Source organism: Astyanax mexicanus, chromosome 6 (genome assembly GCF_023375975.1).
Source record: "Astyanax mexicanus isolate ESR-SI-001 chromosome 6, AstMex3_surface, whole genome shotgun sequence".
In the NCBI taxonomy this organism is placed as follows: domain Eukaryota; kingdom Metazoa; phylum Chordata; class Actinopteri; order Characiformes; family Acestrorhamphidae; genus Astyanax; species Astyanax mexicanus.
The window spans coordinates 40604996-40632191 of record NC_064413.1 but is presented as its reverse complement, the minus strand read 5'-3'; the positions used below and the strand labels follow the sequence as shown (position 1 = coordinate 40632191).

The 27196-nt window shown below is 39.8% G+C and overlaps 1 protein-coding gene across 2 annotated transcripts in view; it reads left to right on the top strand.

Annotated features, from left to right (window-relative positions):
• The window catches only part of ldlrad4b (low density lipoprotein receptor class A domain containing 4b), an 87549-nt gene that overhangs the window by 18121 nt on the left and 42232 nt on the right, over positions 1–27196 (top strand). For both annotated transcript variants that reach the window (XM_022673552.2, XM_049480329.1), the window contains exons 2-3: positions 9337–10025; positions 25849–25989. In XM_022673552.2, the coding sequence (XP_022529273.2) occupies positions 9986–10025; positions 25849–25989 (181 nt within the window). In that variant the 5' untranslated portion in view covers positions 9337–9985. The remainder of the gene's footprint in view (positions 1–9336; positions 10026–25848; positions 25990–27196) is intronic.

Below are 27196 nucleotides of genomic sequence, written 5' to 3'. Positions count from 1 at the left end.
ACCCATTGTAATTGCCAGGCAAATAGACCCCATTAACATTAATGCACCGATATGTGGACTGTTTAAAAACAGTGATTTTATTTATGTCTAAATATTCTTAATAATTTAAACTTTTTTTTTCCCCTTTTATGGTTTCCTTTTATGGTTTAGGGTGTATTGGCATTACGATGCTCTTATTTTGTTATTACATCAGTTACAAAAACTGGCCTTTATTGTCAGTCTTTACAATTACTGTGAATTTTAAAGGCAAGATAAGCCTTTATTAATCCCACTGCGGTGGAATTTGTAATGTTATAGCAGTACAGAGGAAAGTAAATAAATAACATTTTTATGTGTGTTTTGTGTAGGATGTGTGGGCCATAAGTTTCAAAAGATTGTTATCCTCTTAATTGTGAAATTCATTCTTGACCGACCAACTTATTACTTGGTGGATTGCAGCGCTAGAGAGCTCCATTCCTCTGTGCAGTCGTCCTACACTGTTTATTACACAACCCAGCCAGAGTCTCAGCTTCATACTGCATGAGGAGGATCTGCTGGGGGAGCTGAGTGAATCAAGGTGCTGAACTGAAAGCAGCAGCAGCAGCGGAGAGTGAAGTACTCCCATCGTCTGGTACCAGGCTGTGAAGCAGTAGACCGTAAGGGTGTTTCTGATGTCATCGACTGAGGCAGAAACAATGCTGAAGCTTTCACAAGGCTGTTCCACGTGCTCTTACTGTACTGTCCCAGTTTGCTCATCTCTTGGAAAATTCTACATTTTTTTAGCCTCACCCAGAATCACATGGATCTGAGCAGAGGATCAACTTGTGCTGAGTGTTAATAGAGAGCCTTGAAGAGCCTCTTAAAACAAAAAAGTGAGGATTCCAATGACCTGCTTGGAAGATGGTGGTCTTTTGACTTTTGACAGCTTCTATAAGCAGTTACTCCAGTGACAGGAAAGATCGTATTTGATTTAGGCTGCGTATAAATCAGTTTACTATCCCTTTACAACCTGTTCTTTTTTCCAACTGAAAGACACAAGCTGTACTGGACTAGGATAGTAATGTTGAATGAGCTGGTTTAACTTTAAGACCTCTGCGAGTTGAAATTTGTGAGCAAGAAGCCAAATGCATCTTTTGTGAATTATAAGCTAGCATACTGGCTTTACTTGTGACCAGTCACAGGCTTTGTTGCGTATTGCCTTCTGCCATGGAGTTTACCTAGCTTCCATGTATACCACATTGCGGCTGTTCACTTTGTTTGCTAACGCTAAGCAAATGTATTTCTCAGTGTCCACATGTGACTTGTGTAGCACTACTGAGGTAAATTCCTGATTAGAATAGCATTAGGTTTGTTGGTTTGTAGCACAGTCTGCAGCATGAAGAGATCCTTCTGTTGCTGTACGCAGGTAATGCAGTTTTCGTTTGCTGTTCTTCACAATGTTACTGCAGCTCTTTTGATGAGTTTATCAAAACGAAATAAATCTTATCATACAGTTCTTGAGTATATGCACGTGCTATGAGGATATGAGGAGCTGGGATTTCTGCAGGCAGGGGAGAGGGCTCAGCAGGGTGCCTTCTTCACATTTTTCTCTCTCTCTCTCTACATTTTTCCCCTCTCTCTCTATCTCTCTCTGGTTGGCGTCCTTTCCTCCTCTCTTTTTTTCTGCTGGTGTTCTTTGTTCTCCCTCCAGTCTGGCAGCCAGCCACTCAGTCACGCCTCACCAAATCACCAGGACTCTCACGCTCTCTCCTCTCTCTGCTGCTGACCCACCTGTTCTTCACCACACACCGCACTTGCCACAGCCTCAGATGCTGTGTAGCATGGGGCCTAGAAATGGTAGAAGCAGCTCGCTGGTGATTGTAGTGTAACCTCAGCTGAAGTGCTTTCAGTGCAGAAAGACTACCGCTGCTATACATGTATCTTATGGGCTGATCAACAATTTTCCAGTTTCAATCTGATTTCGATACGCAACTGCTGATAACGATACAAATTCCAATACAATAACCCTGTTCACATTTAATATTGTTTTTATTTAATTATTTAACCAATTTTGGTTGGTATTGTGCTTATAGTTACATCATAAGGCTGAAATGGACCACATGGCACATCTTAATGGAGAACTCCAGTGTAAAACTGACTTTTGATGTAGTAAAACATGATAAAAAGTACTCACCTTTGATAAATAGCCAAAATCCAGAAATTTTAACAGTTTGTCCAAACACCCTTCAGACTGGGTGGCACGGGGCATAATTTGCCCTGCTAAATTGCTTTTGCACCATTATCCAGCTCAAAGTAGCTCCACACCTCCTTGCTAGAATCCGGAGAGCCATGACATTTAAAACAAAGTATTAATAACATAAAAAGTGCACAAGAAGCTTATTAAAAAACACTGGTTACATCCTATAATGCTAGCTTCAGCTCGGTGTTCAGCCATCACTTTACTGATAATGACACACACACACACACACACACACAAACATATATATATATATATATATATATATATATATATATATATGTATATATATATATATATATATATATATATATATACATATATATATATATATATATATATACACACACACATACACATACACATACACATACAGGTGCTGGTCAACGAATTAGAATAATTTGAAATAGTGCAATCATGAAATTCTTTGAATGCATTTTTTGTGCAGAAAGCAAATCAGGTGTTCACCGCACCTGTCCTACTCGTTAGACTTATCACAGAACTCGTTACCTGGAAAAAAATTTGCTCAGCTGAGCTTTCCAAAAGGCCCATTTAGGCCATTTAACTGTGACACTGTTGTTTTATTGAATTAGAATAATGGAGAAACCGTTTCATTGAATTAGAATAAATGCTCGAATTTTTGTTTTCTGTGAAGAGTGTTCACTGTGCAGTCTAAAGTCAGGGTTGAGTAGAATTTCTAAGTTGTAAAATCAGTCATGGGTAAGCAGCGCGACCTCTCAACCGGAATAGTGGCTCAAATTCAAGCCCTTCGCCAACAAGGCTTGATCCAAACTAAAATTGCTGAGCAGCTCGGCATCAGCCAGTCTTCCGTCTGCAAAGCTCTCAAGAAAAACTGCAGCAAGCGCACCAACTGTTCCGGCGTCCGAAAAACTTCTGCTCGCGACAACAAGCAGCTGAGAAAGATCGCAGTCAGCAACCGGTTCAAGTCCACTTCCGAGCTCACCGACTTGTGGAACAAGCAGACCGGCGCTGACGTCTCCAGATCAACCACTTACCGTCATCTGCGCGAACTCGGCTTCAAATCTCGCGTTCCAGCAGTAAAACCGATGCTGAACAAGAAACAAATGGAGAAACGGCTGAAGTGGGCCAAAGAACACGGCGAGTGGACTGCTGAAGACTGGCAGAAAGTGGTCTTCAGTGACGAATCACGCTTCTGCATCTCCTTCGGTGACCAAGGTCCTCGTGTCTGGCGTCGTGGTGGCGAAACCTACAACCACGAGTGCGTGAAAAGATCCGTCAAGTTTCCCCAGAGCGTTATGGTCTGGGGATGCATGTTCGCTCGAGGTGTAGGGAAACTCTGCTTCCTCAAGAAGACTGTCAATGCTGCCGTATATCAAGATGTTCTGGAAACGTTCCTGATTCCGACTGTTAAGGAACAGTTCGGCGAAAAAGACTTCATATTTCAACAGGATCTTGCACCGGCTCATGCGGCAAAGTCGACCAAAGATTGGTTCACTAAAAACAGCTTGAAGTTTTGGCATGGCCGGCCAACTCGCCTGACCTCAATGTCATTGAAAACCTTTGGGCCATCGTCAAGCGCAAAATTCGCGACAGAAAGCCTACTACGCTGGACCAACTGAAGCAGAACATTGCCACTGCCTGGGAAGCTGTGAGTGCGGAAACTTGCGACAAGCTGGTCAAATCGATGCCGCGGAGACTTCAGGCAGTCATACAAGCCAAGGGGGCAGCCACAAAATACTGAGAAAGTGATGATTGTAATTATAATAAAAATTATTCTAATTCAATGAAACGGTTTCTCCATTATTCTAATTCAATAAAACAACAGTGTCACAGTTAAATGGCCTAAATGGGCCTTTTGGAAAGCTCAGCTGAGCAAATTTTTTTCCAGGTAACGAGTTCTGTGATTAGTCTAACGAGTAGGACAGGTGCAGTGAACACCTGATTTGCTTTCTGCACAAAAAATGCATTCAAAGAATTTCATGATTGCACTATTTCAAATTATTCTAATTCGTTGACCAGCACCTGTAGACTCCACATAGCGTAGCAGCCGGCGCTAGTAGGCAGACTATGCGGAATCTATGTATATATGTCTTTACACACTGGGGGAAAGTTTGAGCTCACTCATTCAGTTTACACTAGGCTTGGTTACCAAAAGTGACAGACTCAAAAAAATCTCACTAAATATCAGAATTTATCAATTTAAATGTCTTCTGGGCTTATAACTACAGGAAGCACGAACAAATCGGCTTGTATTTGTATTAAATATGTAAAAGAAAAAAAATTCTTTTAAACCCTCCAAATATGGTCCAAATTGAAATCATGAATGTCATGGATTTCATGAAACACCTAGCAGTCCAGATGGTTAATGCCTGTTCACTCAGTTTGCCAGCTGAGCTAAATGTTTTGCCAGACAGGTTTGAGTGGCACAGCGTCTCAGCATGCCATTATTACCGATTTTATCTCCTCCACGGCTGAGCTGCAGGTGGAGCTGTGAAGGGAACACCTGGATGCTTCAGAGGTGTGAGCAAGCTGAGCGACACTTTAAACACTGCGCACGAAGCAGACATTACCACCCAAACTCGCATACCATGAACCCCTGTCGCAGCACATTGCCTGTTTTTAGTAGCGGGGGGTGGAGGGATTAACCAGAGGTTTACCCATGACTGCATAGGATTACTAACTGCAGGAACCTGTTGCAGGTAGCTCCCGGTGAGATGCGGCCTGGAGGCTTTTTTAGTTGGACGTTGATTAATGAGCAAACTGTGTCTGCTTTCAGTGCAAAACAAAGATTACCCTTTCTCCTGATGTCTCCAGCATTTTCCTTCCTTTTTTCTCTCCCCTCTGACTCCACCTCTCTCTCTCGCTCTCTCACTCGTTCTTTCCCATTCTCCCCCTCTCTCTCTCTTTCTCCCCCGGGGGCAAGCTGTTGTCTCACCTTGGCTGGCAGGCTGGCTGGTGCGATTGATTTGGAGTCTGGCTGGGTAAAGTCAGCTCAGTGCAGCGTTGCCTGCATTAGCTTCAGCCTGATTTCACCAGCCACGGGGAGACAGACAGACCCCCCGCTGAGATCACATCCACCACGGCAGCGTGCCTGTACACGGAGAGAATAGCGTAATCATCTTACTCCATGCGCGTCTTAGGCATGGGGCTGATGTTTTTTTTCCTCTGGAGGTTTCTACAGGAAGAGGAGAGGAGATGTAGAGAGGGAGGGAGTGAGGAAGGGTTTCTTAATCTAATGCTCTTTTGTCTGCTTCTCTAATGTGTTCCTCTGAAACCCGTATTTTATCTATTAGCTGTGTTTAATATTGATAGGAAATGCACAGATTCAGGGCCCAGACAGTTTGAACATTTATGATACATGTGCTGAAAATGCAAATTTTAGCCAATAAAAAAAATATATATATATTTTCCTAATGTACTTGGAATGCAAGGAATTTTATCCCCACTGTCCATGTAGGTACACTTTATAGTACCTTGTTTATAGTACTTTTGCATACTTTATTGGCCTTCTTCAATGTTTTGGTGTTGGTTTATTCTCACCACTTCAGAGACACACTAACATGGTGGTGTTGTGCTGCTGGAGTTTTTAAACACCTCAGTGTTGCTGTTGGACTAGGTATTAGTGTCTAATAAAGTGGACAGTGAATGGGTACAGTGTATAAAAACCTCAGCAGCACTTTTGTGTGGTTCGCCATGTCAGTTAACTTTGGAGCTTCAAAAGTAGCAATGGTAGTTTGTGAAATTGCAACACATGGAGGAACTGTGCTTTTATTAGCAGACGTTTTCTTACTGTTGTATTCTATGTCTTTATACTGCACCTAACTGCTCTCCGCACATGAGATACATGTTTTTTTTTTTGTAAATGAACAACTTCTTTCGAGGTGAACTGCATGTTAGTGTGTTTTCAGGACGCTGTATGGTTTCTGTTCCATATATGGTCCAGTGACCTCAAACCGCTCTAAACAGGACCTGCAATTGAACAAAACTTCCAGTGCCTCCGGTGGTGGTCTCAGAGTGGTTTGTTTGTGGTTCATATGGTGGTCTGATTGATTTGGGCGTTGTTAGAGGGGGAAAAAGCCCCGGTCCACAGTTCTGCTTTATAGTTAAAGAACGTTCAGGCTTACTGTACAAACACTGCCACAATCTTCTAGAGCTTAGTGGATAAAAACAAGCTCCTCAGGAGGACGGCTGCCCATGGGTCTGTTTGATCTTACAAAGGGACAGCAGCACTGTCATATTACAGTAACACACCATGAAAGCCTAACTATTACAGTGCAGTGATTTTATCTTGATTAAAGGGTGATGTAAGGCGCGCCAGGACACAGAGTTACACCCTCCTACCACAGTTGTGCACATACTCCAGTAGCTACTGCTTTTAGAAAATGCCAGCAAACAAAGTACGATGTACTGCACAACACAATTTTTAGTATCCTATTGGAGCTGTTGGAGGATTCCTACCTGAATCAGCCTATCAGAACTATCCCAGATGGTGTCTAAATTCTGAAGGAGTTTCAGAGCGAACTGAAATGTCTGTTTATTGGATAAATTAATCAAGTTTGTTGGCCTTAATCTGATCTTAAAAATATATATATATGTTGTTAAATGTGTGTATATGCTTGTAAGATTCTCTCCTTCACTTTTTTAATTAAAGATGCATATTGTGTGCTTCGTTCAAAGATACTGTGTCTTAGACGGCCCCTTGACCAATAGAATAATTGCAGAATTATGATTAAAATTGGATAATTGAGTGAAAGTAAGTACACTCAGTGTTGAAGGGCACTAGAAAGAGAACCAAGTGCACTTTGGGTCTTCTTAAACTTAAGCACTTTAAGTGATCTCAGACTGGGTTATGGTTTCTGTTGCTTATGTGAGGATGTCAGATGAACTTAGGTCAATTTTTTGTACACCCACAAATGACCCAAACTCCTGAGATGGGTCTCCATGAAAAATTGATTATCACAGGGTTTAAAGATTTCCAAAATGCTTTACATTTTTAATCCCAAAGCCAGCACAGTTCTTTTTTTCTAAAAGTCCAAGGTTTAGGTCAGTAGAGCTTTTGTTAGGAATAGTCGGATACCACAGTGGAGAGTTTTACTTACAAATCAAATTATTGTGATATATTGCAAAACTTGTATCAACTGCAATAAACCTTTAATCATTGATAGTTATCATTGATAGTTAGTTGATAGAGTTGTATAATCCTTTCAGCAAGTTCTACTGCCTGTCAAAGGCATGTATTTTCAAATACTCTTTAGGTGATTGTGAGCTTGAATTACATAATCAACCAGTAATATCAGTAGGCCTTACTTGAAACCATAAACTTTCAAATAATTAGTTCTGGATTCGTCTGGTATTTTTTACAATATTAAACATGCAAATAGATATTAGTGATTTATTGGCCAGAATACCCGACATTACTATTACCTGTATATTGATCAGTTTCTCTTACAGACAGACCAAATCATGTTATACCAAAACTATTTGTACATTTTGATCCACTTGTAGAGGCTGGAAATGGTTGATCCTAATTTGAGTGCTGTGGTCTCATAGTCTGCATTACCTTTGCTTGATAATTTCAGAATGTAGTGACAGTGTCCTTAAATGACATCTGTGTGTGTGTGTGTGTGTGTGTGTGTGTGTGTAAACGTGCGTCTGTTTGATTTGGACACTGTTGGATTGTTTCGCAGAGCGGGGCTCCGTGAGCTCCTCTGAGGCAGTGTCTGCGTGTTGGCCGAGTGTGTTTTCCTCGTGCAGCTGGGCGCCGTGGTTCATGTGAGGCGAGGGGACGTGCTCGGCAGGGCCGGGCCTATTGAGCACTCGCTGCTATGACGGAGCGGGTAGTCGGTTGCCTGCCAAGACCCCTAATTGCTCTCTGGGTCATCTCAGGCCAGGCAGCACATTGTGGTCGGGCCGGGCCGGCTCATATGCTTCGTTTTATTTGTTTAGGGACTGAATCATCAGCGTTAGCCTCAGAGCAGTTATTACAACTATCTCAAAAGACATATTTTAAGGACTTTTTAGGTGAGCATTGCATTGCGTGCTGCTCTTCAGCTTCGCCATTGTCTAAGGTTGGATGGGTACTCTAAAAAAACATTCCATTTTGTAGCAGAGAAACATCGGCCTTGAAATGTGATGTTCCTCGTGTGATGTCAGGTTATCTGTAGATTACCGTCTCTCTTCCAGATGACCCTTTGTTACCAGTTTAGACCCATCATCATCTGTCCTCCTGTCACTGTTTAATGACTTTATCTAATCAGGCACTTTTTGTGTGGTTTGTGTCACATTGTTTGTCTGATGAGTACCTGATGATGATGATGATGATGATGATGATGATGATGATGATGATGATGATGATGATGATGATGATGATAATGATGATTTTTTTTCTCTTTTGTTTCTTCTTTTCTTTTCCTTTCTCACTCCCCTTCTCTTTCTTCTTTTACTCTCTTCTCCCTCTATCTCTCTCTCTTCCTCTCTCTTCCATCTTTCTCCCTTGACTCCTTATCATGTCTCTCATTTGCTCCCTCTCCTCCACACTCTCTCTCCACACTCCCTGTGTCTATTTTTACTTCTCTCACACTTTACTTGTTTTCTCTTGTCTGTCTCTTTATTTGTATTTCTTTATTATCTCCTTGTTCTCTTAATCACCTTCACTCTCTCTTTTTTACTGTGTCTCTCTCTTTCTCTCTCTCTCTCTGTCTCACTCCTTTTCACACACACTTTCTCTTTTTTTTCTGTTTCACTTCACTCCTCTTCATCTCTCTCGCTTTCCATTTTTCTTTTTTTTCTCTTTTTTCTCACTCCCCCTTTTTTCATCTGTTACTATCTCTCCTCTCCCTCCATTTGTCTCTTTCTGTTTCCTCTCTTGTCTTCTCTCATACTCTCACTCACACTTTTTTGCTCACTCTCTTTCTTTTCCTCATTCTATTTTCTCATTTTCTCACTTTCATTCTTTTCTTTTTTCTTTTCTCCCTCCATGTTTTTCTCTCTTTATCTCTTGTTTGTCTTAATCTTGTTCTCTTGTTCTCTCCATCACCCTCACTCTCTCCTTTCATTCTCTTTTTCTGTTTTCTCTGATACTCTCACTTCCCCTTTCCCACTTTCTTCTCTCTCTGTCTCTCTCTCTCTGTGTGCTGCAGTGCTGTAAAGAGAGCGAGGGAGCGAGCGAGTGTATTGACGCTGCACTCTGAGGGATGAGCTGGCATGCTGATTAGAGCTCTGCTGAGCGGAGCGCATTCCCCTGAGAACTGCAACAACTCCACACCTGCCTCCCGTACCTGAGACCTTCACCACACCTGCAGCGGCTACCAGACCTACCTGACTGGATCTCTACTCCAATCTCCCCCTCTCTCTCTGTCTACTTTGTTGTTCTCTCTCTCTCTCTCTCTCTCTCTCTCTCTCTCTCTCACACACTCTATCTCCTCAAGGCAGCCATGACCTGTGTGCTCTGGCTAGGGGGGTAACTGTGTTAATTGGAGGAGAGGCGTGGTGGTTGCTGTGGCGACCCCACCCTGACCTCACAGGAATAGACTCGTCGCCTCTCTCCGGACTGCATAGTTCACACTGGTCCCAGTGCTCCGCTGGCCTTTCTGCACAGTGTAGCCTATGTGGGGGTCAGCGGCGGGAACATAGCCGGAGCTGGAAGTGGAGAAGCTGGAATTGGGAGAGAGCTATGGACTCTTGAGGTGAAGATGATGATGATGGGAGCGTGCTGGCTGTGTCGTCCCCAGCAGCCCTCACTGGATCGGACCGGTTAACGACGGACACGTGCTGTGCTGGAGGAGCAGTATGCAGGAGGCTGACCTACCGGCCACAAATGCTTTCACAGGTGAGGATTAGCTCTGCGGGGAATCACTCCGATTAATATCATATTTGTACAAAATCCTATGGTATCACTAGTTTAACTGACTGGTCAGTTCACATGTTCCCTTTTCTTTCAATGGTGTTTTTTTTTTTTTTTTTTCTCAGCTCGTCAGGAAATGCAAGTGTAAAGCATGTTCACTTCCCGAATGTAGGGGAGCACAGGAGAAAAAAACAAGTCTCAATAATGTTTAGGCTTTAGCTTCTTTAAGTTTGAGGCTTGCTGTTATGTAATCTTTTTTTTTTTTTAAGTCTTATCATTCATGCTACTGTTAGGGGTTTCTGTGTATAATCTATTCTAAATACTAAATACTAAAAATGTAGTATTTATTGCTTTAAACTAGAAGTACAGTATGGTAAAGTACAGTACTGTTATGGGCCTGTGTTTGATTTTGCAGTAAAGGCTGTGTACTGTAGCTGACATACTGAGCGTGACCGTGAAGCCAAGATGTGAGTTCAGGCCCTGGGGGAACTGGGGAGCAATCGATAACTGCAAAGTTTGTGTGTGTGTGTGTGTGTGTGAGAGAGAGAGAGAGACAGAGAGTGTGAGTTTACTACTCAGGGTTCAGGTCAGGTGGGCACTCTGTAGAAGACTGTAGAAGTCTTCTGATGTTATATATTTTGACCTATTGATCTGTAGCAAACACATGCAATCTGTTTATACAATCATTTGTGCACTACTACAATACACTTTCTGCACAATATACACAGTGTAGTGTTTCTATATAATGTTAATTAATAGTGCAGTATTGTCCTTTGAAGAAATGATATTGCTGAAGACTGCAATATGCAAATGAGCCCTCAAGCCAGCCTCAATTTCCCAATTAATGTCTGCGTTCTGCTTTCAGTTTTCAGTTTGCTCAGTGCTGTCTTTGCTTCAATTACAGCTCCCCAAGTTCTCTGACTGCTAACTGAGTACATGTTACACCCTTCAACTTTGTAGAGAACTGCCTGTCCACCTGACCTCACAGATAGTCAGTGTGTCACTAACATTGGTAAGACAAATCATAAGTGATGGAAACAGAAGGTGCAAGAAGAACAGTAATGGAAGTCAAGACCAATTATCAATTGTGGAATGTGAGACCCTGTTTACACCTGATTGCTTCATGTGACCAGTATCTGGATTGTAATCCGGATTTTTTGTTCTTTTTGCCAACTCATTTACACTTGCTAGACACTTTTGTCTCTGGTTGGTCAGACTGAAATCTGATTGGTCTCAGATAACGGGCTCAAACCTGAAGTGATTTGATCGCTCATAATCTATTTAAAATGCATCTTTGATGTGTATACACTTGTGTCTTTGCCATTCAGATTTAATCCTGATATTAAGGACCCTTAAAGTGACCAGGTATAAACAGGTAAAAGTGCTCAAATCCAGTATTTTCCGTAGTCCCAGGCTACAGGCTAAAACTTCAGACTGAAGATCAGCATTCTTTAAATAGGATAAAGTCTGTAGGCCTTGGACTAGAGTTTAGATTGTCTGCCCGAGCCCTACCCGATGCTCAACCCGAACTCGGGCCGAGTAGGGCCGAGATATACCACCATTTTTTGCAGGGAATGCACAGCTGTTGATGCAGGCAGCATAAACTAGCCTTTACATTTTACCTGCAGCGCTGTAACAGTTTTTTAAATAATAATCCTGTGCTTTCTCTGTGTTGCACTGTTCATTAACATATTTCTGAGCAGGTTTAAACTGGGCTCTAGCTCATAATGACAGAGCGTACACAGGCTCGGGTAGGGTCAGGCTAGATTTTTTTGACCGCAATCGAAGTTCTACCTTGGACTAGTCACCTTAAAGTACTGTCATCACCTTCTCATGGAACATTTCTCATGGAAATAAAGCCTTCCCTGAAACCCATAGTATGCCAGAATGGTGTGTGAGATGTTGGGAAAGGTAAATGACACACAGCGGCTCTCACAAATCACTCAGTTCAGAAAGCTGTGGTCACCTAGCGACGTACGCGCACACACACTGACTTGTATACTAATCTTGAAAAAGGCAGGCAAACCGATCACATGAGAGATAAACATAGACTTTATCACCTCGGGGATCAAAGCTGCTTTAGTCTCAAGGTTACTCCACCACTGTTGCCTAGCATAGAGTGCAACAGCCAGGAGCGAGGCCGGTTAAACTGAAAAGACATGCTTAGTCCCGTAGGTCAGGAGAAGTCCATACAGACTACCCGGAACACTGTCCTAGATTGAGGTGTAGAAATGCACCAGTGCATTATTAATTATCGTTTTAAATGGGAGTGTAGGACAACTTGTTTATGTTTATTGTAATATTGTACAATATTGTATCAATTCTAAAAAACACATTTAACTTCTAAATTTTCCTGTACTCTGATTTGTATTCATTGCATTGCTTACAGTATCACAGTATGTGGCCGTATTTTGGAATTGCTCTAGAATGATAAGTATCATATTACCAGGTTTTTGCCAAAGCGCGAGTCTTAAATATGGCACATCAGTATTTGAATGCTCTTCTAAACCTTCTTAACCTGTTCTCTGCTCCATGCAATTATTTAATCCACTGTTTAAAATCTATACAAATACATAACCTTCATCACTGTGGCCTATCAAATTGATTGATCAGGATGATTTGATTTGAAAGACTGTATTAGTTTTTTGTTGAAACTAATACAGTGAGACAACAATGTTTCACTTAGACTTGCACAAATATTCACATAACAAGCTTGCTGCTAATTCACCAGCTAATTCTGTTGGTCATGTGAATGTACTATCCCAGACTAATTAACAAACTTGAGTTTTATTTTAGCAAAAAATATTTTGCATTATGCAGAAAAATGTATTTAGTAAAAATGACACAAGCAAAACAGTATTTCCTCATTTGGTATTTAGTTGTAGCAATGCGAGACTTCATGATACATTGACGTGTATGGAGCAGATCATTAATAGGTCAGAGATGTCTGCCTCTAGTGGTGGTCTAGTCCCGTGATGACTGAATGCAGAAGTATACACTTCAGTGGATGATGCCGACCAGATTCCGTCAAGCTGACAGCAATTGAGTATGAATATGGCTTGTATTTCCACTGTGCATTCCAGCGAGTGCATACAGCCCTTATATAGACAGAATTTGGCAACCCGCATGTGCTTGGAGTGCAACATTTGAGAGACCAGGATATCTGGTGTCAAGCCATGGAGTGGGAATGGCACATCCACTTCCGTGCCGTAGACAAAAGGCTGCAGTGCATGGTTTTATTGACGGGCTTGCTAGCAACCTCAGCGAATACTGTCCTTTTCAGCTCGTGTGGCGCTATCAGAAGCAGCTGCAATCTCCCGACCTTCTCCACGCACCGGTTCATGAATAAGGAAGCACAGGCACATGGGCCAGGGGACTTATCTAAGCCATGACGAGAAAGCATGACGACGGGTTGTGTTCTCACAGGAAGCAACCAGATACATGAGAAGGAATTCGGGTGTGCTGATGCAAGATTTCTCCCAATTCACCTTGAGGACTAATCACATTATGTGTTCTATCAGCACACTCGAGTCAAGCCTAGCTGGCAATTAGCCAGCCACTGATGAAATGATACACACCTGAACGTCCGGATGCGGAAGAGGCGCTTGTGTGGTCTAGGTAGTTGATTGTGTTTTGATCGAGAGCATAGATTTCAAAACGAGCATGAGAGGAAAAAAAGGGAAAATAGTTTGTGCTGTTGTCTGATCACCAAGCTAAAGAGTTAGCGTGTTGAAGCAGGAAGTGCCTTGATGAATGCAGTAAAAGATGAGGCTGCTGTTATGGTCTGTCCTGAGTGTAGGAAGCTGGTGAAATATGTTTCTTCCTTTCATAAAAGAAAATGAAAGAAATTGCTTCTTTTACCTGCCATGAATCCATTTCCTACTTAAAGTCAATGCTGTTTTCTGGTAAAGATGGGAGAGAGCAAAACCTTAGAGCAGATTACTGAACATTATCTATGTAAGGCTGCCACTTAGGTGTTTTTGTCAAGAACTGCACAAAATATCTTGTAATTGTATTGCTATATACTCTTCTTGACTTTGTAGTATGTATGTATGTATATATGCATTATAGGCAATACCAGTGACTGTTGAAAAACATGGATGCAGTGGTTCCATTCCCTTCTGTTCTACAGAAATTAAGCCAAAACTGTCCAACATGTTATCGAATTTGCAACCCAAGTCTGGGCAGTAGACACAAGAGACAGAAACACACTCACCTACTCATAGGTAACTTAGTAGGGCTGTCCCCTTCTCCTAAAGTTGTGTAAAGTTTTTGCATATTTCCTGGTAAGTCTAATGTTAGTGTAAAATGGCCAGTGCCAGGTTATATTTTAAGGGCTTTTTTTTTACACCTGAAAGTCTGGACCAGAGTCTGCACCAAAGTTCATGTCTTTGTTACATTGTGAATATTGGTCCAGATAGTTTTGGTTTCACACTGTAGTTTAGTAAACGGACTAAAGAACTTTACTACATCCTCTCGTCAGCTGCTACGTGAACTGCACGTCTACATGTCATATTAATTTGTTTGCCAGGGGGAGTCAGATTTCATCACAACACCAGTTATTTTTTTCCTCTGGTTTGTTTACAGACTGTCGTAACTTCCTGTATTTGGTCCAAAAGTCCAAACTTTTAGAAAAGTGCTTTCACACTGCAGACGAACTAAACTATGGTTCAGTAGATCCAGACTGAGAACAACTCTTTTGTTTGGACCAAACTCTGGCCCTTTGGCCTCATGGTTCACCCCCCTTTCACACCTGCTACTTTGGTTCGGACCCAAACTGAAAAGTCTAAAAGTCTGGACCAATCAAAGTAGGTGTGAAAGCACCCTAAGTTTTTGTACTTGGTTTGAGACATTACATGTACATGTACATGTACTTGATATTTGTATGATTAAAAATGTATCATGTTAGCTTTGTTTCTTCAGGCCCGAGCTGCGGTACTATTATTTAATTGAAGTGTAAATCATTAAAAAAAAAAAAAAAAGACACAAACTGTACTTTTACTGTTGCTGGTGCTTTAGGCTGGACTGTAAAGCCAATGAAGGCAGTCCGAGATGCTTGGTCTGGGAGAAGAGGGTGGGTCTACCAAAGGATTCTGCAAACTTGGCTTTGCCTCTGGTCTCTAATGTGCAGAATCTGGTTGCAAATTCTACAAAATTCTTAGTTTAATTTTATAGAACAGAAAGAAATGGAACCATGTTTTTAAGCTATCATTGAAAAGCTAAAGATATTTGCATTAGTATCTTGCACTTTTTGCAGTCTAACAAACAATCCAATCCATGACTCAAAATCCCTGTTCCAAACAGTTTTGTAATCATTAATGTTGCTTAACAAAGAAAAAGAATTACAGTTCTGTTTTTACTTTGTTGTTGTTCTGTATTACAAGAGTGATGACCTTTTTATTGGTCTTTCTATCACAGATCACATAGCGTTGATAAATATTACTTGTTCATCACATGGATTTTTAATTTTAATACACTCCCATTGTGGATGAAGGAATGTAGCTCTTTTCCTTACTAAAGAGTTTATAAGCATTGTTGAGCACAGGTCTGTGAAGCAGAGCAGCCTGCTTCAGTGAATTATGAGGATGCTGATACTCATTTACATACCTTACTCTGACAGTGCTTCATTTTTATTGCTGCTAAAAGATTGCACAGAGCTAGATTGAATAAAGCCCATGTGAGCAGTTGGAGATTGAGTTGAGGCTTGGCTGTTCTCCATGCAGCAGAGATCAGTTTTATTGGGAGGAGCAGACAGAGAGCTGGGGAGCTGGCTGTTCTTGCAGTGGACAGGAGAGAGGGAGTGAGGTTTAGCCTTGGGAAATGAGAAACCAAGTTCATTTCAAGTTCCTGAACTGTTTATTGGCTATTCACTTTCACACTTTTCCCCCATTTAATAATTTGCTACCTGCTTTGTTATTCCTTTGCTGTTTTCACCAGAATTCCATGCAGGTCTCTGTTTTATTTGTTTTCGTCTGTCATGATTGTACAACCTGCATTTTTTTCTTTAGTCTCCTTCTCCTGCCCTCCTTTCCCATTCCGTTTCTCCAGTGAGCTGTGTGTGTTTTCTCCCCTGCCTGGAATGGAATGCAGGGGGAGAGGGAGGCAGATACAGACCAGCATACTAAACCACTCCTCTCAGTCTGCTGCACACACAGTAGAGGCCTTTTGCATCTATCTATCTGTCTGTCTGTCTGTCTATCTATATTCTCTTATCTGTTTATCCTATCGACTCTAAAGGGTTAAGGTGTTATCAATGCGCTTTGTAAATGCACGTCAATCATGAAAACACCTAGTGTTGCAATACAAAAAGACAAAAAAGCATTCTGTCTTTCGATCTGTCTGTCTGTATCTCTCTGTAACACAGTCAGAACTGTGTTCTCTGTTATGATGATGCTGCTGCTGATTTATGTAGCATCCTGACCTCACTAACACACTTATTGCTAAATGCAACTGTCCTCACAACAGTTCCCTAAAATCTAGTAAAAAGCCTTTCCTTTTAACTACTTTTAATTGATAAGCAAGTGGCTTAATACTTTTGTTGTGATAATGTATATTTCACAATTCCCTTTGGAATATAAATTGTAAAGTTAAAAAAATGACGTTGAGTGATAGGCCTGCCTCACAGCTGTCATTTCAATTTGACACAGAAGTGTTTGATGGGGGTAAAGTTAGGGCTCTGTGCTGGTTAGTCAAGTTTTCCACACAAAACTCAAACCATTTCATTTATTTCCTTTGATACGTGGACGTGTCATGCTTAAACAGTTGCTACAAAGCTGGGAACATTGTTTATTCTTGAATGCTAATGCTAGATGCTGTTGCACTTTAATGAGCGTTAATATTTAAGACAAAGATACACAAGGTACCTACTCAGCCTAGTATGAATTAGCTTTAGGTCATTATTTCTCTTCTTTAAAACGTGTTAGTTGGTACTGTACCATGGGCCTCCACCTTTAATCCATCCATGCAGTAAACAAGCATGCACACACTTATGTACAGTGATAACACATGCCTGGAGCAGTGGGCAGCCATCACTTTGGTACCCTGGGACCAGTGAGGGTTAAGGGCCTGGCTCAAGGGCTTCACAATGGGAGCTTGAACCCAGGTATTGAACCCATAGGCTGAGCAACTGGGCTTTTCATTACACATAGAGTAATGAACATGGGAGCATATTTAAATAGCGTTTTTTAAAAGTCTGCTACTACAGATGGATTTTGTGTGCAATTATGTGTATTGTGATAAATATTGTGTTTGCTCAAAATATCTTTGAATATCTTTCTATTAGATTTTTACTAGGGGTGTCACGATCTCGATATTTTATCGAAATCGAATCGAAATGAGGTCACGATCTCGAGTATCGAAGTCAAAAAGAGGATCGACGATCCCTCCCGCGCGCGCTACGCAAATAGCGCAGCGCGCTACGCAAATGGCGCGGCACCAACACAGCGCATCCTATTCATTTAAATAGAGATAGCCACTGCATGAGCGCAGTCGGCGGGAGTGTGATCACTGTTTTTATCTGTCCAACGGGGGAGGGGGGGCGGGGGTTGGGCGCGCAGGTTTTGTATCTGTATCTAACGGAGGGGTGGGTGCGCGCAGGTGAGAGCGTGTGAACTCGCTGAAATGCGTGTGTCAGTGTGACTTGAGAACACTGACTATAGATCACAGTGAGGTGGATTAAAAATCTTAAACTTATAATTGACTACACCTGTTGCTTTCCATTGAATTAAAAAAACATCTTTCTCTCAGATAAAGTAAACACAAGCGTGTTTCTGACTAAAATAAAAGCTTTTCAGGAGAGATATAAGTTATGTGTAAATATTTATAAGACAATACCCACATCACTTATCTAACCAGCCTGTACTGATTTCTGCCCCCCAATAATGCTTTCAATAACCTCTTGTAACCCCTGGGAGCCAGGGGTTACACTCTAATAGCCTTTAATAGTCTTCAGTAGCCTTTAAAAGACTTACCTGGCGGCCGTGGTGTGTCCACTAAACTCCGTAGTTATAAACATCCTGAGGTTAGCAGCGCGCTAACTGACCTGTTTATAATTTAATCCGAGCAGTGCCTCCGTGTCGGCTGTTCTAACCTGCTGCTGTTAGCTGCTTGGGCTGAAAGATGAACTGTAGTGAGCTGTATTATCCGGTTAGTGGGGTTAAAACCTTTATTTGTTTACAGAAACAGTAAAAACGGACTGGCTGAGCTCTGTAGCCCGTGGCTGGGCTGTACTGAAGTAGTGACTGAGTGAAGAGAGCGGGGTGCTGCTGCTGCTAGTGGTTGGATGAAGAACTGCAGCTTCATGTAATGAGCAGTTTCACCAGCCATCCACACACAGCTCTGATAAACTGCTTGTTTTAATAGTGCACACTGTTGCTACCAAAAAAAGTCACTAGATGGCATTACCATATATATCTTAATAAATAATAATAATAATATTTATAACAATAATAATAATAATAATAATAATAATAATAAATATATTATTTAAATTTTATGAGGCATAAAATAATAACAAGAAAAAAAAACAAGAAAATCGAGAATCGAATCGAATCGTGACCCTCAAATCGAAAATGAAATCGAATCGAGGATTTAGAGAATCGTGACACCCCTAATTTTTACCATCCTACATCCCTTTTGTGCCTTTGGGCATGTGGCAGTCTCTGGGCATCCTCCAAACCCAGATTTGTCTGTCAAATTACCTGATAGTGACACAAGATCCATCACCTTCTTGAAAGCATGTCTTTACTGCTCCAGAGTCCTTAGACATTGGGCTTTACACCACTCCAGATGATGCTCGCAGTTTTGCATGGTAATCTTAGGCCTATGTTTTGCTGCTCGGCTGTGGAAACTCAATCCACAAAAAATTGGCGAGCTGTTCTTCTGCTGATGCTTCATCTAGAGACAATTTGGAACACACTTGTGGGTGTTGTAACCGAGAACAGATGATCTACACTGCATGCTTTGGCTCGTGTGGCTTGCCACTTTGCTGCTGCACTGCTTTGCTTCTGGTTTGGTTCAGTTTGGTGCAATATGCCATGCAGGGGGACCTAAACCCTATAGAAGTGCTCCATTCCTAATGTAATAAGACTGGTTTTATTTGAGAAAAAGCTGAGAAATCAGCATTAAATGTATATGGACTGGCAGGTGAAATTAACTCCACACCTTAACTTAACAAATAATGCATTTGGTGTGAGACCATTGAATTTTGCTGAAGGTCTTTATTTAGTGCCACAGATTAATTAGTATATATAAGAAATAGTAGAAATAGCAATAGCAAAAATAGCCATGTTACCTCATTAAGTTTTAACAGCACTGCACTGCACAAATTGTTAGGACAGAAACGCAGTGGAAGAGGGGTAATGGGTTTCCTCACACAGTATACACTCAAGGCGATGGTATGACATGACGGAAGTAATCGTTGACCAATCAACTAATCGAAAAAATAATCAAATTAGTCAATTACCAAAATAACCATTAGTTAAAGCGCTGCTAAATAGTACTCATATTAGTTAAGAGTTTATTAGTAATATACACAGTCCCACACAGTACAACTAGCAGTAAAATGAGAAAAGGTTGTAGAAAAAAAAAACTATTCTTGTTCAAGAAGGAGACTAGAAAGTTGTAGAAACACCTATGACTAAAAATACAAGATTGCTTGTCAGTACTACGTTGTGTCTGCCCTGTTACAGCTGTTTACACATTAAACATTTAACGTTATTTACAATACTGTCATGTGCTACCATGTTTTTTTGCTGTGTTATGTCAGTCAGGATTCATTGCACCTTAAAAAAAGCAGTCTAGACTGGATGATTATCACTTTAATTAAAAGCATGTAGTCATGTAATACTGTACTGCACAGTGTTGTAAGAGTCTTTAAAATGACTGTTACTGCAGCATTATTTTGGTGAGTTTGAGATTGAATATTAGGGTTGGATGTTTTGCTTTCAGGACTGTAAAAAAAAAGGAGCTGGTTATTAACTGGGGTGCTATTCTGGATTTCTGAAAGCAGGTATTTGTATTATTCAGGTCATATTGCCTTGAACAGCAGGGCCATCTGAATGCTAAGCCGACATCACTCTGTTCACTTTCTTCTCCCTTTGAGTCTAGTTGGAAATTGCTTTTTTATTTTTATTTTTTTTAGGTATCTCCGTAAAATTCTTTAATGTTGAAATTCTAACTGTTTAAAACTAGCCATCAGTACTTTTATCTAACTAGCTCTGGACTCTGGAGTTTTTAACAAGGCCAAGACATAGTTATGGACTTCTGTACTTTACTTTTTCTTTTGTATATTTTTCTGTTTAGGTTCATTTTTAGGTGTGTTTCTGTCACATCCATTAAAACAGCATTCTTTTGCTGTCATACGTAAGAAGTTCTGCTGATCTGAGATGCTTGCTATTTTGGTAGAATGTCTTATGCTTATAAGAACTTTTAAATTGGAAGGTCACTGGGTACAAGACACTGTAATCGTGGGCATGATGGCAAGACACTGACAGAAGGAAGCACTAATGACTGACTGGTGTGCAGAGTATGTGACTTAATGCTAAAGATGACATCTGCTGTCTTATTACACCTCATGCCTGTCCTCCACAGCCAGCATCCACAGATTTAGGTGAAGATGATATTCTTAACCAGCCAAGTCTGTCTGATTCTGTGCCTAAGTCCACGCAGTTAGGTGCCAGCTTGAAGAATTATGTCTATATGTCAGTAAACAGCATTTGCTTCAGGGTTATGTGGTTGCGTGATAAAATCTTTTATATCTGGAAATCTTTTGCCTACTTTGGCTGAAGTAAAAAACAACAACTCTTCTAAACACAGTCTTGGATATAAATGAGTAAAGTTTTATTGAAGTGTTCTATTAGAAATAGAATTATAGAATTTACTAGTTTCAAGTAGGGAATGTTTACTGGAACACCCCTATATTTCAGATTTGCTAATAGGAAAGTTGTGTGGGCTTCACCAACCCTGAGTTTAGAATCCAATATGGCTGCACCACAAAACAGTACTGTGCAACTCTCAGTGATCTTTGGATACACAGAATTCTGTCAAATTCATTGTCATCACCAGGTATTGTTAGAAATGCAATGCTAAGCATAGTCAACTCTGGTGTGATGTCATTCCCAGCTTTGACATCTAAGGAAAGTGGAAAGCTCCATTAAACTCTCTAAAAGCTCCATTTTAACTTTGTTTGTAAGCAAACACTTAATTGCTGTTATAGTTTACATCAATTTAATAGGCCCTAAAATAAAGCCCTGTGTTACTTTAGAAAATCTGATTGATAAAACAGCTGTACAACAATTATTTGCTCCAGGATTAATAATGTAATCGTCACTGTAGGGTTTAAACGATTGAGCAGTTATCTCTTATGATATTTTACAGAATGAATAGAATATTTATTACATTTATTCATACAATGTTTAGATTCCACTCACTATAATGTAGCTCTTTTTTACGTATGTAACAGGTTAAGGTTCACTTTACTGTAGATTTATAAGAATAAAATGATTCAACTAAGACTGACATTTGTAGTGAACTGTCTATTATTGTACACTTTGAATAAACCCAGTCTTGAATCACAGCCTCTAGCTCGTATGCAAATGAGCACTTGTTGCTTTATGAATGACCCAGTAGCATCTGAATGCCTCTTCTATATCAACAGTATTATGTTCTGACAATATCATTGCAAACAGCAGTATCATGTTATCATACTGACATTGAATATCCACTTGACCCACTAGTAGTGATGTAAAACACTGAATGTTATATCATCAGTCTCATATTCCAGGGTATGTAGAGAAATGCTTTATTTAACGTAATCTTAATCACACTTGCATCTAGAGGCATTTTTTTCCCTCTAGAGCTTAATACATGACCATGCTTTCCGATTTGGCTAATTATTAATATGCAGAATTAAAATCCAGTATATATCCAATAAATGGCAGTGTGACTCAGTTCTAACATCCAGATTGGGAGGCATGAAACCTCTGTCAAAACGATTGATGTGGAGAATTGAAAATAGGGAACATAAGTAAGATTTTCAGTGGTGGAAATTTAAATTAAAGTAATAAACTTGATGTAAGATAGATGTGAAATTACATAACCCCTGTGTCTATATTTTGTGGTAAGCTAAATGAGCATAGTGTCGAACAGTACATGTCTTGGCTGACAGTCTGCAAGTGATAAACCGTGTTGAATTAGATGATAAAAAAATGCACATAGATAAGAAAATTCGGCACCACTTTAAAATAAGACTACCTTTTATGAAGGGTTTATAAATGGTTTACAATTAGTTTATTAATTAATATTAATATTTTAATATTTAATATTATTTGAAATCATTAATAATTAGTTATAACACATACGTAGAAAGGGCAACAATGACCTGTTGTTTGCCAAATAGTGAACCCACAGCTATCTATAGTGTGGCCCTTTCTACGTATGTGTTATAACTGATTATTAATGATTTTTAAGGCATTTACAACCTAATTAGTAACCATTAATAAACTAATTGTAAACCATTTATAAACCCTTTATAAAGGTAGTCTTATTTAAAAGTGGTACTGAAAATTCTATGTAATTTAATCTGCTTGCCTGTATTGCCATTGGTGATGTAAGGCTTGGATGCAGCTGCTCGGTAGTGGAAACCCATTCCATGAAGCTCTCTACACTCTACTGTTCTTGAGCTAATCTGAAACGACGTAAAGTTTGGAGGTCTGTAGTGATGTAGTGACTCTTCAGAAAGTTGGTGACCTCTGTACACTATTCGCCTCAGCATCCACTGACCCTTCCTCGTTATTTTACAATGAGTTGCTGAGATTTGCTCTTGTTTCTAGTTGCATCCATATCCTTTATTGTAATATCACTGACAGTTGACTGTGGAAATTTAGTAGTGAGTAAAGTTCATAACTGGACTGGTCCACTTTTTAAACAGGTGGCATCCTATCATGGTACCAGGCTGGAATTCCCTGAGCTACTGAGAGCGACCCATTCTTCAGTAATGTTTATAGAAGCAGTCTACATGACTAGGTTATTTTTTAATACACCTTTGGACATGAAAGTGATTGGAATCGGAGTTAAATTATTTGCATGGGTGAGCGGATACTTTTGCTAATATTGTATTTTAGTGTTATTCTATCATTAATAGTTCTGATTAGAGTTTTATAAAATGAAACCTCAGTAGAATAGAACTTCAGTCTTGGCCTTAGACGATAAAACTGTATCAAAAACAGAAACGATTCCTTTTATTTTGGAGCTGATGTGAGCTATAGATCCATGGCGTATCTGATTGTTGCTCCAGTCAGTAGGTAGAGAGAACAAGTGAAGTAGAGCAAAAATGGCAAAGCTAATCGAATGAAATGGAGAAGAAAAATGAATTATAGAGGGCGGCGAAGCAGGAGAGTGAAAAACCCAAGCAGGTAGGGAGTGACAGAGCAGAGCAGTGGAGCTTCACTTGTCATTTCCTCAAACACACAAACGGACGGACTGATGGACAAGCGGGCAGGCGGACAGGGAGGCACTGCCATGGGGAATGGTCATGCTACTTTGGTCTCTAAATAGGAGCTCTGTTTTCTTTCCTCCCTCTGTCTAGACGAGTGAAGAACAAGCTGTTGTGTTATGTGGAGGAGAAAAGGGCCATGTCATTAGGAGCTTGTCCCTGGAGCCAGGGTCAGGCGGATTATAAACAGCCTTCTGTGGTGAACACTGCTCATTTCAGACAAGATGAATGCTGTGGTTAAAGACTTAGAGGGAGCTTTACGTGATTTATACGTTATGAGCAATCCTCCTTATATCTATGCAGAGGTAGATTGTGTTGAATGACCATTTGTTTACAAAGCCCCATCAGTGATGTCCACCTTCAGTGTTTTTTTTTGTTGTATTTAACATGTAGTTTACCATAAATTATGAAATTGTTTCTTTATAACCAGTACAGCTGTCCTAACACCACTCTTGTTCTGATTTTTTCTTATGCAATATCAATTAGGACTGGACAATAATTCAATATTAATATGTATTGCAATATTTATTTTTAGTAGTTTTATGTTTTTTCAGTGTGAATTTATTATATATTATATGCGTCACATCTGACAGATTAAAGCATAAATTGTCATGTAAAAGTAATTTTTCAGTAGTTTGTAGTAGGGGTGGGCTATATGGCCCTAAAATAGTATCGCAATATTACATGGTATTTTCGCAGTAAAGATACTCTTGACATGACAAAAAATTTAATTTTATTATTGCATCGGATATGATGTGGCACACTCCTAACTGAGATATTTAAAAATACAAAACATTTATCAGATTTGTAACAGAAGTCAATGATCCAGAATGTCATGATACCAATAATGCACTCCATATATCTCCATATATTCAGGACTGAAGTAAAATAAATGGTACTGAATAGATATAATATGTCTCTAGTAGATATATAATAGGAAATGAAAACAGTGTGAATTTGTCTTTTGCTAAAAACATCAAAAAAGTATTACCATGCTGTGATAATTAGTGATATTGCACAATATTTAGGATATAACATTGTTCACAAAATTCAAAGGTGTTGGTAATATTAATGCGTATATGATATGATATGGCACACCCCTAGTTTGTAGGTGCAAACATCTGTTGTGGGCATTCTTGGATGTTTTTCTTTGTATTTTCTTTTGTTTACGTCGAAGTTGGGATTATATTATATGAACTGAAATAAAAAAAATTATTAGAATATAAATGTTGGCCATATTATCCCGTCTTAGTACCAATACTGAAATCATGTTTTTTCTACTGCTAAAAGGCCTGTCACAATAATTACATAATCGATTTATCATGCAATATTTGCTTTTTGTCTGTTGTCTTTTCTTGCATGTCTGTTTATATAAGAATGAATATATAAACTCTCTATTTTAGCCAGTCATGCAGTCAAGCAAATGCATCAATCGTGGCACCATCGTGGCACCTCCATACACACAGAGTGCACTGAAAAAAGCAAAGTTGTGTAACTCAAAACTAATTTAACCATAAAAAACATTTCACAACATATCCAGCATTTAAAACTATGTGTCAAACCTTTGACAGGCATAAGGAGCCACTTTGTGAAGGGCTTATATATATATATATATATATATATATATATATATATATATATATATATATATAAAATATATATTTTATAGCTGGGTCTGAGCATCTCCAAAACATCACACATATCTTATAGGGATTGTGTCACAGGCACCTAATGTTCATCGGTGGTTATGTAGACCCCCCCCCCTAACTTACTTATATATATGCTGCTAATGTCTTGTCTTTGTTCTAGATGGCACATAACACCTTAGGAGGACTTGTGATGTCCATGCCTTTTAAAGTTTAGATAAGGTGTGGCAACACAGAGAAAACCTATATATATATCAATCAATAATAGCCAGATAGGCTTATTGGTGTGTGTATTTTTCATCATTTAAATATCTTTATCCTGTGTATATTGACTAACGAAGTAACAAATAGACATTTTGTTTGAAATACATAAAATTTTTTGAAATACAAATTATTTGAAATACATTTGAAATACATATTTTTACATTTACTTTAATTGAAATGTATGCGTTTTTTTTTTCCTTCTCCTTTTATGTTATTTTGTAGATGTATAAGTTTTTTATAAAACCATACCCTTCAGCCCTGAGTGATCTAGATCTTTATTTAAAGTGTCAGAATAAATGTGAGAGAAGCTCTCTTTGCTTCTTTTGTTGTTTACAGATTGGTGTTTTCCCATGTTTTAAAATCAATAGTGTAGCTTTTAACCACACTCTGTATTCTTCTTCCTCAGAGTGCAAGTTCCTGTGCACTAATGGTCGGTGTCTGGACCTCGGCTCGCTGGTCTGCGATCAGCTCAACCACTGTGGCGACAACAGTGATGAGGAGAACTGCCCCCCGTCCACCCAGCACCCCCCACCTGCCATTCTCTACTGTAAGTTTCTGTCTTTGGTCAAATTCTCAGTTTTTCACACCCCTCTCTTTGCTGTTTATAGTGTTGTTCTGGCTTTTGTTTTGTTTTACTGCTGTGGAAGTCATACGACTCTTTAAAAATGTCTTTGCCGCTTGCTAATCATTAGTCAGCTCTCATTGGGATGCTTTGAGCACCCCGCTCCTGTACCCCTGCTGATCTGGGTGTTGGGATGAAGCTCAGCATCCACATGAGGCTCTCCATCCTTTACTTTTCTTGTTCTTAAATGCAGAGGAAAGAGAAAGAGTGAGAGTGCGTGTTTTTCCAGCTCAGCTACATCAATAGGCTGGGTGAAGGACACCAGGCAGAGGCAGTGGCAGCCAGCCAGTTCGCTGTGATGTGCACTATTCTTTTGTTACCACTAGTTTAAGGACACCAACAGAATAGGAAGGAGAGTGCAGAAGAAAAAAAACTTAAAAGCAGCACACTAGCACACTTATCTAGCCTCCAGAGAGGTGTGTCCTGAAGTACGTGCAACAAATTTGAAGTTTCACAGAGGTAAATGTCTTCACCTCACACTCCCGCTAATTAAAAGTGCGTGAACATAAAAAATTGAATATCATTGAAAAGTATCTTTATTTCAGTAATTCAGTTCAAAATGTGAAACTCATGTTATATAGATGTATTACACACAGAATGATCTAATTTAAGCGTTTATTTTTTTATTGCTGATAATCTATTCAAACTAGACCTCAAGCAGTTTGGACTGTGTGTCTCTCCCCTCTTCCTCCAGACTCTGATCCCTTGATTTCCAAATGAAATGCAAAATTTACTGATGGCCAGAGAAGGTTTGGAGAGCCATGTCATCTGCTGGAGTTGGTCCACTGTCTTATATCAAGTCTAAAGTCAGTGCAGTGCTTTTCCCGGAGCACTCTATGCTCTTCTCTGCTGACAGCAGGACTTGGCACACTGCCCACACTGCCAAAAGTACCAGTTTGTCATATATTCTAATTTTCTGAGATACTGATTTTTGGGTTTTCATAGGCTGTAAGCCATAATTATTAACAATATAAGAAATAAAGGTTTAAAATAGATCACTCTGTTTGTAATACATCTATATAATGAAGTAGAACACAGAAACAAAAACTCTATTTAATATGGATTAGTTTTACATGGGTAGGTGAAGTAGTGTAGTATGTGTCTGTGCTAAAAACAGGAAATGACAGAATAT